The 15,398-nt window shown below is 45.6% G+C and overlaps 1 protein-coding gene across 2 annotated transcripts in view; it reads left to right on the forward strand.

Annotated features, from left to right (window-relative positions):
• ACY1 (aminoacylase 1) overlaps positions 1-15,398 on the forward strand; it is a 134,556-nt gene that overhangs the window by 35,470 nt on the left and 83,688 nt on the right. For both annotated transcript variants that reach the window (XM_085625181.1, XM_085625182.1), the window contains exon 4: positions 12,438-12,542. In XM_085625181.1, the coding sequence (XP_085481307.1) occupies positions 12,438-12,542 (105 nt within the window). The remainder of the gene's footprint in view (positions 1-12,437; positions 12,543-15,398) is intronic.

A 15,398-nucleotide genomic window follows, 5' to 3' on the forward strand; every position in this document is an offset into this window, starting at 1 on the left:
CTCATGGAGACGTGATAAAACAGGAGCAAATAAAAATATCTACTCCATCTCTCTTCTCAATTATAAAACCGCTATCCGGAAAACCAAAAGCGTGTTTTTTCAGGAGAGAATAGAGAGAGCGGGTGGCTCCGGGAAGGAAGCATTTGCTATCCTCAAAGAACTCTCAAAACCACCAGAACAAGAACGGGGACCCCCTTCTGACCCTAAAGTTGACCAAGAGAAATGCCAACAATTGGCTAACTTTTTCCAGGACAAAATCCGATTAATCCTGGATTCAATTCCTCCCCTGAGCCCGAGGGAAGAAACCGTTCTCCCATATCCGACTTCTTCCACCGGCCTGTCCACATGGGGCCAGGTCACCTCAGACGAAGTACGGACGACGCTCATCTCCATGAAGAGCGGCTCCCCCAGAGATCCTGCTCCTCTTCGGATCCTTAAAGAGGTAGCCCCTTCTATCATCCCCTCCCTCACTCAGTTGATTAATACGTCACTTCAACAGGGAGTTGTGCCCCTGAGCTGGAAGAAGGCGGTGGTAAAGGCCTTACTGAAGAAACCCACTCTTGACCCTGAAAACCTGGCGAATTACCGGCCCATTTCCTTACTCCCAGGAGTAAGTAAAATCGCGGAAAAACTCATCAACAAGAAACTTTCGCAGTACCTAGAGGCTAACAACAAACTGAAAAATTCCCAGACGGGCTTCCGACCAGGACAGGGCACGGACATCGCCCTCCTGGCGGCGGTAGAGGAAGCCAGAACGCTGCTGGATGGAGGAGGATCAGTGGCAGTGATCCTCCTCGACCTTAGCGCAGCGTTCGATACCGTTGACCACCAACTCCTCATCGAAAGGCTGGCAAGAGTTGGTCTGGAAGGCACAGCCTTATCCTGGCTCTCATCCTTCCTGACACAACGATCTTATCAGATCTGGGAGAAGAACGCCCGCTCCTCCGAAATGCCCCTCCAATGTGGTGTGCCTCAGGGCTCCTCCCTGAGCCCCACATTATTTAATATCTATATGTCCACATTGGAGGAGGTTATCACCCCTTTCGGAGTGAGTGTCATCAGCTATGCTGACGACACACAATTAGTGGTGTCTCTGTCCCACCCTAAACAACAGAAAGCTGATCTCCTCAACTGCCTCACGCAGGTCCATCATTGGATGAATAGATCAGCGCTAAAACTAAACGGGACAAAAACCGAGGTCCTTGTACTCGGCTCAAAAGGAACTTCACTTCCTCTGGACATGTGGCCAACATGTCTAGGTCCTCCCCCAGACCCAAAGACAGAGGTGAAAAGTCTGGGTGTTTGGATTGACTCGGAACTCTCATTCGCCCCGCAAGCAAAGAAGGTCGTAGGGACCTGTTTCGGTCTTCTAAAATCCTTGAGGAAAGTCCTGCCCCTTCTTCCTCCGAAATCACAAAAACTATTAGTCCAGGGTCTTATTATATCAAGACTGGACTATAGTAATGCGATTTATCTGGGTGCACCGGAAGCAACACTGAATAAACTGCAAAGGATTCAGAATACTGCTGCCCGGATCATTACCAACACCCCGGCAAGATCATCGGCCAAACCTGCCCTCAAACTCCTGCATTGGCTCCCTATAAGGGAGAGAATTAAATTTAAAGCCTTGTGTTTGGTGCACAAAACTTTGAACAACCAAGGCCCCCCAGTTCTCCGCAATTTCATCACCCCTTACATAGCCACGAGATCCCTCCGTTCCAACGCAGAAAATCTCATCAACGCCCCAAGGTTTAGGAAAGCACGTTCAGGAGGAAGACGGTTCTCGGTCCATGCGGCCCGTCTTTGGAACTCCCTTCCTCGGGTTCTCCGTCTGGAACCCCAATACCTTCGTTTTAGGAAACTGCTAAAGACACATCTTTTTCCCTAGCTCCTCTGTCCCCCTCGTGAACTCAGCCTCGGTCCTCAGTTTTACTGTTTTAGGGTTCTTCAGCGCTGGGATACCTCCGGGTGACTATGCGCTTTATAAAAATAAATAATAATAATAATAATAATAATAGCTAAAGTTATATTTAGATAGCATCAGGATGTAACGCATATAGGTATAAAGAATATTCTCAGACATTGTTTTGGTTCTTTTCCATATCTCGAAGTGGACTCCATCTGGGGAGAAATGTCTATTACAGATTTCTAAGGCTTTAACATCCGATACTCTTCTAAAAGATAAGACAGAGTAGAGTAGCTAGTTTCATAGACAACTGTTTCTTTGAGAGACCAGGGTTATCAGGCCAAGAAACAAATAAGTCAAAGATAAGGTTAACATCTCATAAAATCTCATATTTAGCCCTGGGAGGGCACCTAAGTCTTATTCCTTTCATTACTCTGTAAATTAGAGGACTGCTACTAATAGAATACTTGTTTACTAGTGAATGTCCTGCCAAAATCCCTGATGTTTAGCAGGTAACAGTTCTATAACATAAACCTGACCTAAACAAACCTGCCAGGTAATTTTCTATAACAACTACAGGAGCGTCCACGGGATCCAAATCCCGTTCCAGGCACCAACAATGCCATTTTCTCCATACACCTGTGTATCTTCTCCTTGTTCCTGGATGCCACGACTCATCCAGTAGTCTTTTAGCCTCTCCTGAAAGACCGGAGTATCTACTTGACAAGTCAGCCTGTTGGCAAACAGATTCATCTGAAACTGCCCCCAAAGATTCTGAATCTTTTTGAAGACTCTTGGGTTCAGTTTTCAATTGCTTGAGTCCCTTAGGAACCTCGAGTTCGAATCTGCCCTTTTGTTTTCATGTCCGGCAATAAATTCTGCTTTCAGCAGAATTTTCTGGCTTCAACAAAAATACCAAATTTTCTTGGCCAGGTCTGCTAGTACTGTTGATCTGGCACCCCCTAGGCAATTGATATAACACAGCTGTAAATTTGTCTAGTATGATTAGCACTACACTGTCCCTTATAGTGGACTTGAAGCTCATCCGGGCGTTCAAGCCCGCCATCATCTCTAGACCATTTATGTGAAGTGGAAGCTCCTCCCGAGCCCACTTCCCTCCTGTCTCTACATTGTCCAGTTTCACACCCCATCCCAGGTTGCTTGCGTCTGACTCCACTGTGTAGTCTGGGACATTCCCAAAGATTGCCTTGCCATTCCAACTGTCCAGGTTGTTCCACCACCACAGGAGGTCTTCTCGAGCCACCTGTGACAGCTGAATTGTGTCTGTATACCATGGACCTTTCTTCAAACTCAAGGATTTTAGTCTCTGAAGGGCCCTGTAGTGCAATGGGCCTGGGGAAACTGCCTGAATGGAAGAGGACAGAAGGCCAACCACTCTTGCCATTGCTCTTAGACTCGGCACATCCTTCAATAAAACATATGCTACTTCTTTCTTTATCTTGGACAACTTCTTTAAGGATAATTGTAGTTGACTCGTAATGGTATCGACCTGAAACTCTAGAAATTCTATGTTGTTACTGATTTCTCAGTATTGACGATGAATCCTAATCCTTCTAAGAGGTCTATTGTCAATTTCATGTTTTAACATCGGAGGTCGTTTATTGGAACATGTTCAGTTCCCACCTGCACACTTTCTTATGGTGAATTGGACTTGGCACAACAACCTTAAGGTGTATTAGGGGCTTAACAACAGAAGATAAACTTGGACCCTATTTGGAATTCTTGCGTTCGGAATAAAACAAAGAAATTACCATAACTACGGACTGCTGGATTTACTTTGGAATGGACATTGCTCAGGATAAGATTTTGTTTGTATTGTTATTTAGGGATTCCATCTCCAAACCTTGGAATGTTGGTTGGCCGTTCCACTTATCCTTGGAGAAAACGTTGGAATTTTGATTGTACTACATTGCACTGACTCTTGTATTATGACGTTATATGTTGTTTTTAAAGTTCTTAATGGAATGTTTTTATTCATGATGTAATACATGTTCTTTAAAGGACTGCATGTTGGGACAGCAATAAAGGTTATTGCATAATAGTAGCCTATGGTCTTGTATTGAAGTCTGAAACCTTTGGGGGCGCCCTCCACATCGTATCCACAGGACTGCGACTCTTTAGCAATACTCCATCATATCATCCATCTCTGATATCTCACCTGTCTGTAACTCCTGACCTTGATGTAAGCGGTATACAATCGTGCCATCCACCAGACCAAGAGGTAAAGGTGTTGAGTACCCTACTGTGTCTTGAAAGGCTTTTATCCTCAATTTTACAGCTGTTAGAATGTTTGTGGGGTGGATCACACTGTATTTTTGACAATGTGATGGCAATATTGAAGGAATTGGTTAGCAGCAAAAAGGACAAGGATACAGGCTTCAGAGAGGTAGAGGGAATGGAAGGGGTCTTGATGCCTGGTAGAAAGATTCAGCTGAAAGATGTCTGTCGTCAAACTTTATTTTGGCTCCAAGGCAGGAAAACTACAATATGAGAAGCTTACTAAAAAAAGCCCCCATACCAATAGCCCAATTGATTCCATAAAATCTATCTTTGATACTACCCTCAATAAGAAGAGCTAGAATGGAAATCCCCAGGGAGTTGAGCAGGACATGCTTTCGATCTTTAAATCCTGGTCCAAGAAGGAGTTAAGTGCCAGTGAACCAAGCACATCTCAGGCAAGGGCAACAGTTACGGAGAGGAAGAAAAACCGTAGAGGGAAGAAAAAACCTTACCGTAGATTTTCCTGAAGGGGCAAAGGAGATTATGCTTTAGAGAGTGCATTGAGGCATCCCAAATTGAAGAGGGTGTAATACTAATTCCTCAACTAATCCTACAAGCTCTGGACTCCGACTGTGGCTCAGCGAATGCAGTGGCTGAGAGGCCTGTAGAGGGAACAGTAGCAGATGATGCGGCTCATCCTCCCTATATACCTTCTTCGCTGCACCATTTTTGAGCTCTGGTATAAAAAGGGGTCCCTTGGAGTTAGAAGGGACAAACTCGATGTGGTTTAATGTGGACACTTGCATGTTGTACTTTATCCCTCTTTTTCGATATAAATTTAATTTTAAATAGGTCCTCTTTGCTTAAGTGTCTTTCGGAGATTGAGAATCTAAACTTAATCCAAGGTAGTGACATCAATTTGGTTTTGTTACTGTCCTTAGGGTCTGGCTTTATATCTAGGGTAACCCTTTTATTCTAAACCCACAGCTAATAAGATATTAAAATTCTCTGAAAGTTTGCAATGTACGCGGATTGATGTCATTCCGATTTTAGAAGGTGGGGGTTGCTTGTTGAGAGTAATGGGCAGACACCCCCGACTCTGTCTCCTAGTGGCGTGCCTTCAACTGACTACAGGAAGATAAAACTCAACCTAGGCAGGCAAGGCAGGCAGGTATCTGTTAGGGAATCTCCCGTCCTCCCCACCCAAGTAATACCTGAAGACGAGTCCCTCAGATTGAATTGGTTACCTATGGCATTATCCAGTGTCTCCCCGAATAGCCACCTGCAGAGACCCCTTAATTAGCAGTGAGCTAAAAATTATCTCCTGGAATGCAGCAGGAATAAAGAATAGTAGTGAGAATCTGTATTACTTGAGCTCACAAAAAGCAGATGTGCTTTGTCTCCTGGAAATGTGGTGTGTGGGAGAGCTGGTGTGCGATGATTACATTACTTTAGATTGTAAAGCAATACCATCCAGTAGGGGGCATGTGAAGTTGGGGTTGGCATGTCTGCTGGCAAATACACTTCAGTGGATGTATGAGTGTTTCAAAGACCCAAGTAATCTATTTATGGCAGTAAGCTTGTTTAACTCTGGAAGAGAACAAGGGATGTTTTAATAAGGGACGTTTTAACAAGGGACGTTTTAACAAGAGGCGGAGCGGTATATGCAGCTTTTATAGACTTCTCCACAGCTTTTGACAAAGTAGATTGTCCTTTGCTGTGGTGTAAGCGTTTTAGCTTGAGTATGCGGAGTACCCTTTTTGATTTAATTCTCTCCCTCCACTCTGATAGTTGATGTAGAGTTCTCCTGGGTGAGGATAGGGGACTGTCCCAAGCCATTCCTACCTTAAACGGGTTAAAACTAGGGTGCCTGCATTGCCCCCCTTCTTTTTTCCCCATACATTGCCGACCTACCTGATTATTTGGCCCAGAATGAGGGTATCACTCCGTTAATTGGGGGAAAGTTTCTCTTTGGCTTATTAAATGCGAACGATATAATAATTTTTGATCTTACCCAAAAAGGTTAAATAGCCTGCTGCAGGCATTGCAACAATTCACTGATGCCCACGACTTAAAGATTAATACTATAAAAGCACAATCATGTGCTTTCATGGGAGGAAATAGCCAAAATACGTGAACTTTACATGGTTACTGAGGGCCTCATGTAGGTAAATTACATTTACCACTTCATAAATACCGAATCATACCGATTCGGTATTTATGAAGTGGTAAATGCAATGTAGGTAAAAAGTCGGTAAATATTACCGATTCGGAAAAATTCGGTAATTCCCGAATCGGTATTTACCGATTCGGTAATGAGGCATACCTTCCCATTGATGGGAAGGTATGCCTCATTACCGAATCGGTAAATACCGATTCGGTAATGGGGGAGCACATGCAAGGGTGGCAGGGTGTCACATTGACACCCTGTTGCACCCCTGATTCGGCCATGTGTGCACATGTGGCGCACATACATGCCCTAAGGGCATGTATGTCAGCCACATTGCACACTTCTAAGCGCTATTAAATGCTTTTACACATCCATACTTTATTTACCACCAACTATTAGTTGGTGGTAAATACCGACTCCAGACAACACCCACACACTCCCCCTACATCTCATATCTGTATTCGGAATTTACCGAATCGGTAAAATTACCGATTCGGTAATTTTACAGATTCTGTAAATTACCGAATACAGAAATGAGCCCCCTACATGTCAAAAGCCTAAATACCGCTCGGTAACGGTATAATTACCGAAAATCGGCCGTTACCGACCGGTATTCGGCTACGTACATGAGGCCCTGAGTGCTCAAAAGTTAGAAATTATGAATTTGTACACCTTCCTGGGGAAGAGAATGTGTGGGAATTGTAAGTGAAAAAGCCCATATGGAAAATAACATGACTAAAGCCAGTTCTCAGGCAAAATGTTTGGGTGCCTTCTATAGGGCTACTGGGAGAAGACACTTCACTTTTATTAGAGGTTTATCGGGCCAAAACCCCAGCTTCTCTGTTGTAGGGATTAGAATCGATTGATGTTTCTAAATGCGATTTTTAAATATGACAGAAGGCCGAGTCCTTTGTTGCCTAGTTTCAGTTATTCAGCTCCCCCCTATGGTGTCTTTAAGGCTAGAATTTGATTTGAGAAGTGCCTTTGTCCAGGGTCTGACAGGGGTGGTATGCTGGGCTGCATGCCATGTGAAGAATGAAAATGGCTCATTAAGGTCCTGTATAAAGAAAGAAATTCTGAGTGGCTAAAAAGAGAACTCTTTAATCCATAGAAACTTTGTGGCTGTGGTAGATCTGCTGCAACTAGATCCATCTCTGATTTTCACTAACAACTCCACAATTAAAAGCTAGTTTTAAACAAACCACATGGGACTTGAGTTTTTGCCTGGACAGGGAGGCTTGTATCACAAAAAATTCTCTATAGACTCCTATATGAACAAGCATTTACAATGCAATAGGTCTCGCAATGACATTATTTGGAGCTATTGACATTGTAAATGGCAATACCTTCAAAACAATTAAAAGGCATTGTTATTTACAATACCAAAAGCAACACCTATTGCATTGCATAGTGCGGTGTCCATGAAGACGGCGCCGCGCTTATTAAAGTAAAAAAAAAAAATAAGAAAAAGTGTGGTGGGGGGGGAGCAGAGCCCTGTGGTGACTCACTGGAGAGCGCCTTGAGTGCTGCGCGCAGCTCGGCAGTGCCAATGCCGCCCTGCCAGGGTCTCCCCGCACCTTATCCAGGGCTAATCTTATCATTTCCATAAGGCATCCCGTGTGCCGCAGGGCAGGGATGAGGGTCCCTGACAGGCCCCCCCACACACACAGCACTGGCCGGTGTTGAACCACACTGTGCCCTCACTCCAGTAATCTCATGGAGAGAGCACACAGTAATAATATTCACACAGATTCACTCACCAGTGGGGATCTCTGTCTGCTTGGGGTAAAAGGTCGCGGCCGTGTAAATCTTCCTGAAAGAGAAAGTCATGCAGACACCCCCCAACCCTCCCCCTCACACACACAACTAGGCATCCCACCACTCTGTGCCCTGCAGTCCCTAGAACTCTGTGTACGGTAACACCAGTGACAGGACAAACACTATTAATGCACTGCCACACATCCAAGGCTTTATCCTGCCTGGGGTGCATTGCCCAGCCAGGGCCGACTCTCTCTGAAAGGGAGCGGCGGCTTTTTGACCTGCTCCCGCAAACTCTGCGAACTGGGAGTACAAAATGCAGCTTTCAGCTTCAGGCGCTGAAAGGTGGGAACAGGAAAACCAACTAGATCGTCTTCTCCAAATGCTGAAAAATATAAGATATTAGTCTTTATGGACTAAGTGATGAAAGATGGCGTTTTCTGCGCAAAGGGCCCTTGCGCTTCTTTTGGCGCTTTGAACGTAAACATTCACTAGAAGCATCACAAAGTTAATGCATGTTTTGCAGACAGAGATATTTCGAGTTAGTGCACGCGCTCAACACTAGTGGCACACTAGTTTATATCTTTCTTTTACGTAGTGCTGCTCTGTCCCCGATAAGTCTGTGCTTTTCTTGGCCTGGCAGAGTGCATCATCTGGATGCAACCGGCCAGAATAAAACTTCCTCCTTCACGCACTGTGTTCCTGGTCTTGGCAGTAGTAGTATATTTCTCTTTGTTTTGGTGCTCTGTACACGTCATTTTGCAAGTTGGGATGTTTAAGCACAAACCGGTGGCGTATGGCAAAAATTATGCCCTCCACCCCCTCAGAAAGTGATGAAGGAGAGCAACACCATATCTCCCAGATACACCCTTGAAGGGTTAGCCAACTCCCCCCTCGCCCCCCCGCAAACGTGTATGGTTCTAATGATTCTTCAAGTCCCAGAATGCACAGCACCACTGGCGAAAGATGTAAAGAGTGGCCAAAGTCGTCAATGGTTGGCAGCTATAGGTTTGCTCAGCTGTTTAAGAAGTTAACAACCCCGCTCGACTCCAGACCTTGAGCTGAATAAGTAAATGTTATGAGATGATGACAGACGAACAGAAGGAGACGCGCCCCTGGTTATTTAAGGGGCAAAAGTGGAGCATGGGTGACCAGCCAAAACCCATTCCTGCCCCCCTGACTTAACAGGTGCGCAGATCACCCCAATAACTCCCTTCCCCCCCCCCCCCAACCCGGAGATCTACAAATATGGAGCCCTAACACATTTCCAGTGCTGAGAAGTGCAGCCGCTTCACCCGAGGGGATGCGGGCGACTCCCCATAGCATAGACCAAATGTGGAGGCTGGGGCTAGCTGCCACAATGTACATACATCTAGGAATACAGCTACTGCTATAGACAATTGCTAAGGCAGTTGCAGCGGTTGTACTCTGGTCACGTGATAGTAACATCCGACCCACGGGATGTTTTTTTTTTTTTTTCAAGGACGACAGCTCTTTCCGGTGTGCGCTTAAAACCAGGTTTCTCGGAAACGAAAGCAATGCTGATAAAATGCTCGAACAGCCCTGGGCAGCTGGAGAGAATGGTACAGGTGGGGGCCGCCACGAGCTTCAGAAACCAGCATCCCGTGTCTTCATACACCCCCCCCGCACTCCCCTCCGCAGAGCTTAGTAGAGATTTTTCTAGGAATGTGACTCCTATTCGTGTAAATATAACCTTTAAAATTACCCTCAATAGGGACAGCTGGGTGGTGTGTGGCAGCGTCCTGAAATGTTGCTAAGAAAGGCACAGCAAGTGAGACATGTAAAGCGACATGAGCTCCAATGAAAGTTACGGCGCGGCTAACTTTGCTCTCCGCCTCAGGAAGCCCATGAACAATGAACAGCGCAACTCTGGGGAGTTTGCTTTTGGATGGGAGGAAGGGGCGAGAGGAGCTGTTAGGATTTCCAATGAGGAGCCAGCGTTTCCCGTAAACAGAGCTAGCAGCACACGCTCCTACGTCATGCCAAATAAAGATGGCGTGGGCCAGTCCAGATGGGCCGTCCCAAAAGGCAACAGGGTAGTAACAAAAAAGCCCAATATCCAATCACGCGCCACCGTTTACCATAAAGGATGACAAAAGCCAATAGGAAAGAGGGGCAGGGCTTCAAGTCCCCTTCTAAAATTATCAATTACTATAGCTCTCGCAGAGTGAGCATCGCATGCGTGCTGCAACGCTAGGCGAGACCTAAAAATAAGGGACAGCCTTATATTGTTTGGAATTTGACCCGTGGATTGAGACGTTTTTGGATACTCTTAAGGCAGGACATGCTACTGTTAAATACCCTTTTGGCCAAATGGTATGGCTCTTCGGTGGTCTGTAATCTGTTCCAAAGCGGCCCCCATGATCTCAACCATGTACTATTTGTCTGCCTGCTCTTTTACTATGTCACCGGATTGGCTGAGGCCTATATGTTTGCAGCTGTCCATTCTCTCAGCCTCAACCGTCTTAGTCTCTTTATGCACCTCCGAATGAAATGTTTTCTCGCAGAGTTTATAACTTTTTAAAGTGTTTTTTAAAGCTGTATTAACGATTCTCTGGTTTGATTGTTATTGAGGATGACAATGATACCTAAGCTTGAATCTTACTTTTTATCCCTCGTTTCACGTTTGTATTGTTGCTGCTAATGTAGGAGTCCAATTAGCACTATAGTTTCTTTATGTACCCTAGGTTGCAATATTTCAGCAAATAATGTAAAATTGATTAAAATGTATTTTAATCCTTGGATATTTTTAATATGATCTCTGGATCTAATGTTGTGGTGGCCTTCATGTACTTTTGTGTTCAAAATCGTACTTTAGTTACTGTTATTTTGTATTTTTGTGATAGTATGCATTTCGGGAATTTTTATGTGGACCTCTTCGGAGTTCCGTAACATAAATAAAAATCAACTTGAAACTTGTAAGCATGCCCTACCTTTTTAACCTGCAGCAGATTGCATTCAAGGGCATGTAGTTTTGATTCCAACATTGAAAATTCCAGGATGCAAATAGCTCTTGGCTAGAAAGGTAGGACTGGCAGAAGGTGTCAAACATGACATGACATGGGCAGTTGTCAGCGAAGGAGGGTCCAAAAGCCACACATATTTTAAGGGATAAACATATCCTCATATGTTACATTATGAATGATGTTACAAGACTCCTCTGAATTCCATGACCAATAATGGCCCTCTGTCCACCGCCCTGTGTCTGTATGGTCACAGACCTTGTCCGTGACTCTCAGTATTCATATACTGTACAGAAGAGGGTGCTTTATGCCATAGATAATAGAATAGGCATAATTCTAGAATCTTTGTTGTAGGACTAGGAAGATTATAAGAGTGTTCCAAAATGACTGGTAAGAGAGAAATGGGCATTGGTTCCCTTATCCACGAAGGACAAAAAGGGTTCCTGCCAATTTGCTTGGTATTGCACGGCAGCAGCACAGTTAGAATGGCCCTCTCGGGATTATGCAGGGAAAGCTGGGTCTGTCCTCTTCATTGATGCATACAAAATGAATGACACGAGTGATTCAGATAGTATCTCTATTCATGAATGACAATGACCTCATTTTACTTTTATGCTTCCAAGGTCACAGCATATCATAGGAAGTCTCTCTTCAACCATAGGTTGCTTGAGATGGAAATGTCAAGAGCTGCTTGATGGTAGCTAGATTGATGGAGCAGGACATAGTATTAGGTATGTGTACATAATAGACAGACAGTGGGAGACATAGCAAGAGTTTCTGTTGCATAGCCCGGATGGGGTCTAGTATTATCCAATATTCATACAGTTTAGCACCAAGGGACAATAGCCAGCACTACAAGAAATGATGGTGTTCAGCAGGAACTAGGTACTTGGTTTCCTATTTTAGGTAGGAAACTCAGTGCTGTATGGACTGTGGTGAAGCTTTCCTGAAATACTTACATGGAACACATGTTTAACTGCAAAGTAAGAGAATGAAGATTAATAATATAGTATACATCGCTTTAAACTAAATATGTACTGTAGGGCTTATGTAACATTGTATATGACAAAGTGCCCCAAAGATAGACTCGGCACGCTCTGCCAAAGGCTTTTTCCGCATAGATGCACAACCTATCTAAAGGAAAGTTTTTGGTTGATTGTAAAGGTACTTTGGAGAAGGAAATACATGGCTGTGGAAAAATAATATCCCAGAGCAAAACCTTGCTTATTTATGAGGTGTAATAAGGAGACCAATCTTGTTTAATGTATCAGTGAGATTCTTGGGAACATACGCGGGTTGAACTGCAAAGAATTTGGGTGTACCCTCATAGTTTGGCTGACTTACTCATGTTTTGTTTCCTTCTTAATCTCTGTTACAGTTTTGCCCAGGGCGTGTTATCACCATTCTCACATGGGAAGGCACCAGCCCTCACCTGAAGTCCATTGTGCTGAACTCTCACTCCGACGTGGTGCCTGTATTTGAGGTAAGAGGGCTGTAGGTTTGTGTGGGATACAAGGTTTCTTGATTCACACATTGTTTGCTAGGTAATGTATTTTCTTTATTGATGATGCTTACCACCCCCTTTAACATCCCCTTTATCATGAAAGGTAGTTTGACTAATGCACTGTGTAGGAAACTGGGTTTTTGTTGCAGTAGCATCCCCCCCCCCCCCCCCCACTCACACACGCTCGCACGCTTTTGTGTACAAATGTTTCCCCCAAATGGCAAAACCTTTAGCCCCTGGTACCTAGGGCCTGAGGTACTAAAGAAGAGTCCCTATGGGCAGCACATTGTGCCACCCTAAGGGACCCCTCACCAAGCACATGCAATGCAGGGTTGCTATCACAGGCTGCGTGTATTGGTGTAGACAAATGTGAAAACACAAAATGTCACACATCCCTGTATGCTGTGCCATGTCTCCTAACACTGCTTATAAGGCAGGGTTCTGAATATTACATGTGATGGCATACCTGCATAAGCATCTATGACCCTGTGCTGGTCAGTCTTATTGCTGCCAGTACAAGTGACCAGGGAAGCCATCTTAAGACATGCTGGACACTGGTGAAAACGATTTCCCCAGCTACATGATGGCTTCAATGAAAATAGGTATGTTTGGTATCAAACATCTCTTATTGGTAAACCCACATTGATGCCAGTGTCTGATTTACCAATACATACACTCAGAGGGCACCTTAGAGGTGCCCCCTGAAAACCTACCAGTCTCTGTGGCCCTATTATGTATAGAGCTCACTTTCCCTCTTTGCGCCAGGCACACCTTAGAACAGGTACGCCGGGCGCAAACAAGGAAACTGCGCCCTATTACATGGAGTGTGCTACCCCAGGACAGCCCGAGCAGCACATCCCGGTGAAAAACGGAGTGACAGTAAAGCAGCCGCTCCATGTTTCACTGTGCAGGGGCAACCTGCAGCAATTTTAAAGGGGAATAGAGATCCCCTTGCAGGTGGGTGCAGTGAGTGGCTGCACCTGCCTGCCATTGGATGTCTAGGGAGTTCATAGGACCCCTTTTCCCCCATCCAGAGGGCTGCAATCAGGGGGGGCACTGACAGTGCACCAGCTTTTAGGTGGTTCACTGTTAGTGTGCCCCCTGACAGCATCTTTGCCCACATCTATAATAGGCGCAGGCGCAAAGGAATTCCCTCATTTGTATGGGGCGCCGCCCCATGCAATGAGGGATCGCCCTCTTGAGAAAGCGCTGGCGTTGTATGTCTGCCAGTGCTTTCAGTATTAGAGAAGGGGCCGCACAAGCGTCTGCAGCCCCATTTGTAATACCAAAGTGCCCCAGGGGCGTGCAAAGTGAGTTCAAATGCCGGTTGTGCCCCCGGGGCACTTTATGTAATATGGCCCCTGGTGTACTTGCTGACTGGTTTCTGCCAGCCTGCACCCGACACACTGTTCTGGCCTCCTAGGGTGAGAGCCATTGCTCTCAGAATACCCAGAACAAAAACCTATCCGGATGACTTGCTGATTAGCCTCCTTGGGTCAACGAGCTTTAAAGAAGCTGCCAGCTTTGGAATGCGAATCTAGCTCCCCTCACAGGAGAGGAAGCCAACCCCACTGTCCAGAGCCTCCTTGGCACCTGGACAGGCGGGAAATTTAGCTAGTCAGGTAGGCGTGCCAGCTTTAAGCTTGTACCACCCCTAAGGTGGGCTACTATGAGGTGGACATGATGTTTCAGAAGTAGCCATCTTTTGTGATGGCATACTTAAGAATTCTGGAACAGGGTTATGCCCACTTCCCACAGGAAGTGGTCACAGAGGGGGCGTAGTGGCCCAAGGGTCAGTAGCCCATTGGCTACTACCCTGCACTCCCCCCTGATGCCCCTAAATTCAGTGTTTAGGGGAGCCCCTGGCCTCAGGGATGCAGATCCTGACGACCTAAAAAGAGAGAGGACACCGAAGAGCTGCAAAAGAAGAGAGTAGTGAAGAAGCAGCTGACCGGGTACCATCCCTGCAGGCCTGGCTGCATCCCTCATCGAAAACTGTGCCAAAGTTGACTCGTCCTGCAGCTGTTGATTTCACAAACCTAGGAACTCTGTCTGCCTGCAAAAAAGACTCAAGACCTCCAATGAACAGCTGATCTGTGCTGAATAAATACAAAGAGAGAAGGCCTCTGGAACTGCCAAACTCCGACACCTGGAACCACCACTGCTCCCATTGCCTGTTGAAGTGGGCCATCAGGGTCAACAAGGGCCCCTAACCCTCTAGAGCTCGTTCCATCATGGTTTCACCCCTCATGGACTCTCCAACATTGCATGCAGCCTCTGGATGCAGGACCCCTCACCTGCTCTGGTAAGAGAAGAAACCAGATGTCTAAGGACACCTCTGCACCCATTGTCATTGGGCTTTGGAGAAGAGTACCAAAGGTGTCCACTCGTACCCGAGCATCGCAAGGCCTGAGCCCACTTGCTGGTTCAGCCTGACTGGCCTCCTGGCCAGATCGTGCAGCCTCTTTCTGCAGTGACCGATCGCCACTGAAATACATTGGGCTCCCAACGCCACTGGTGGTGTACTGCTGGTGCTGCATTGGACCTCGCCCCCACTCACCTTAACTCGTGGAGATTGGTCTTGTAAGTGGCTGTACTATACATGTTTGCAGAACAAGGTCTTTCTTCCATAGGATAACATTGCAAAACTAAATTGCACTGTGTCCACTTTTTAAAGTGAAAAGAATTTATATTTAAAAACTTACTTACCTGAAAGATTTTTCTCTGATGCCTAAACATATATAAAGATACTTGCTACTTGTAGGTTTTGCCTAGGCAACGCTTGTGCTGTCTCTTGGAGACATGCTGTATTCAGGTATGGACTTGAAACTACGC

Source organism: Triturus cristatus, chromosome 9, assembly GCF_964204655.1.
Source record: "Triturus cristatus chromosome 9, aTriCri1.1, whole genome shotgun sequence".
Taxonomy (NCBI): Eukaryota; Metazoa; Chordata; class Amphibia; order Caudata; family Salamandridae; genus Triturus; species Triturus cristatus.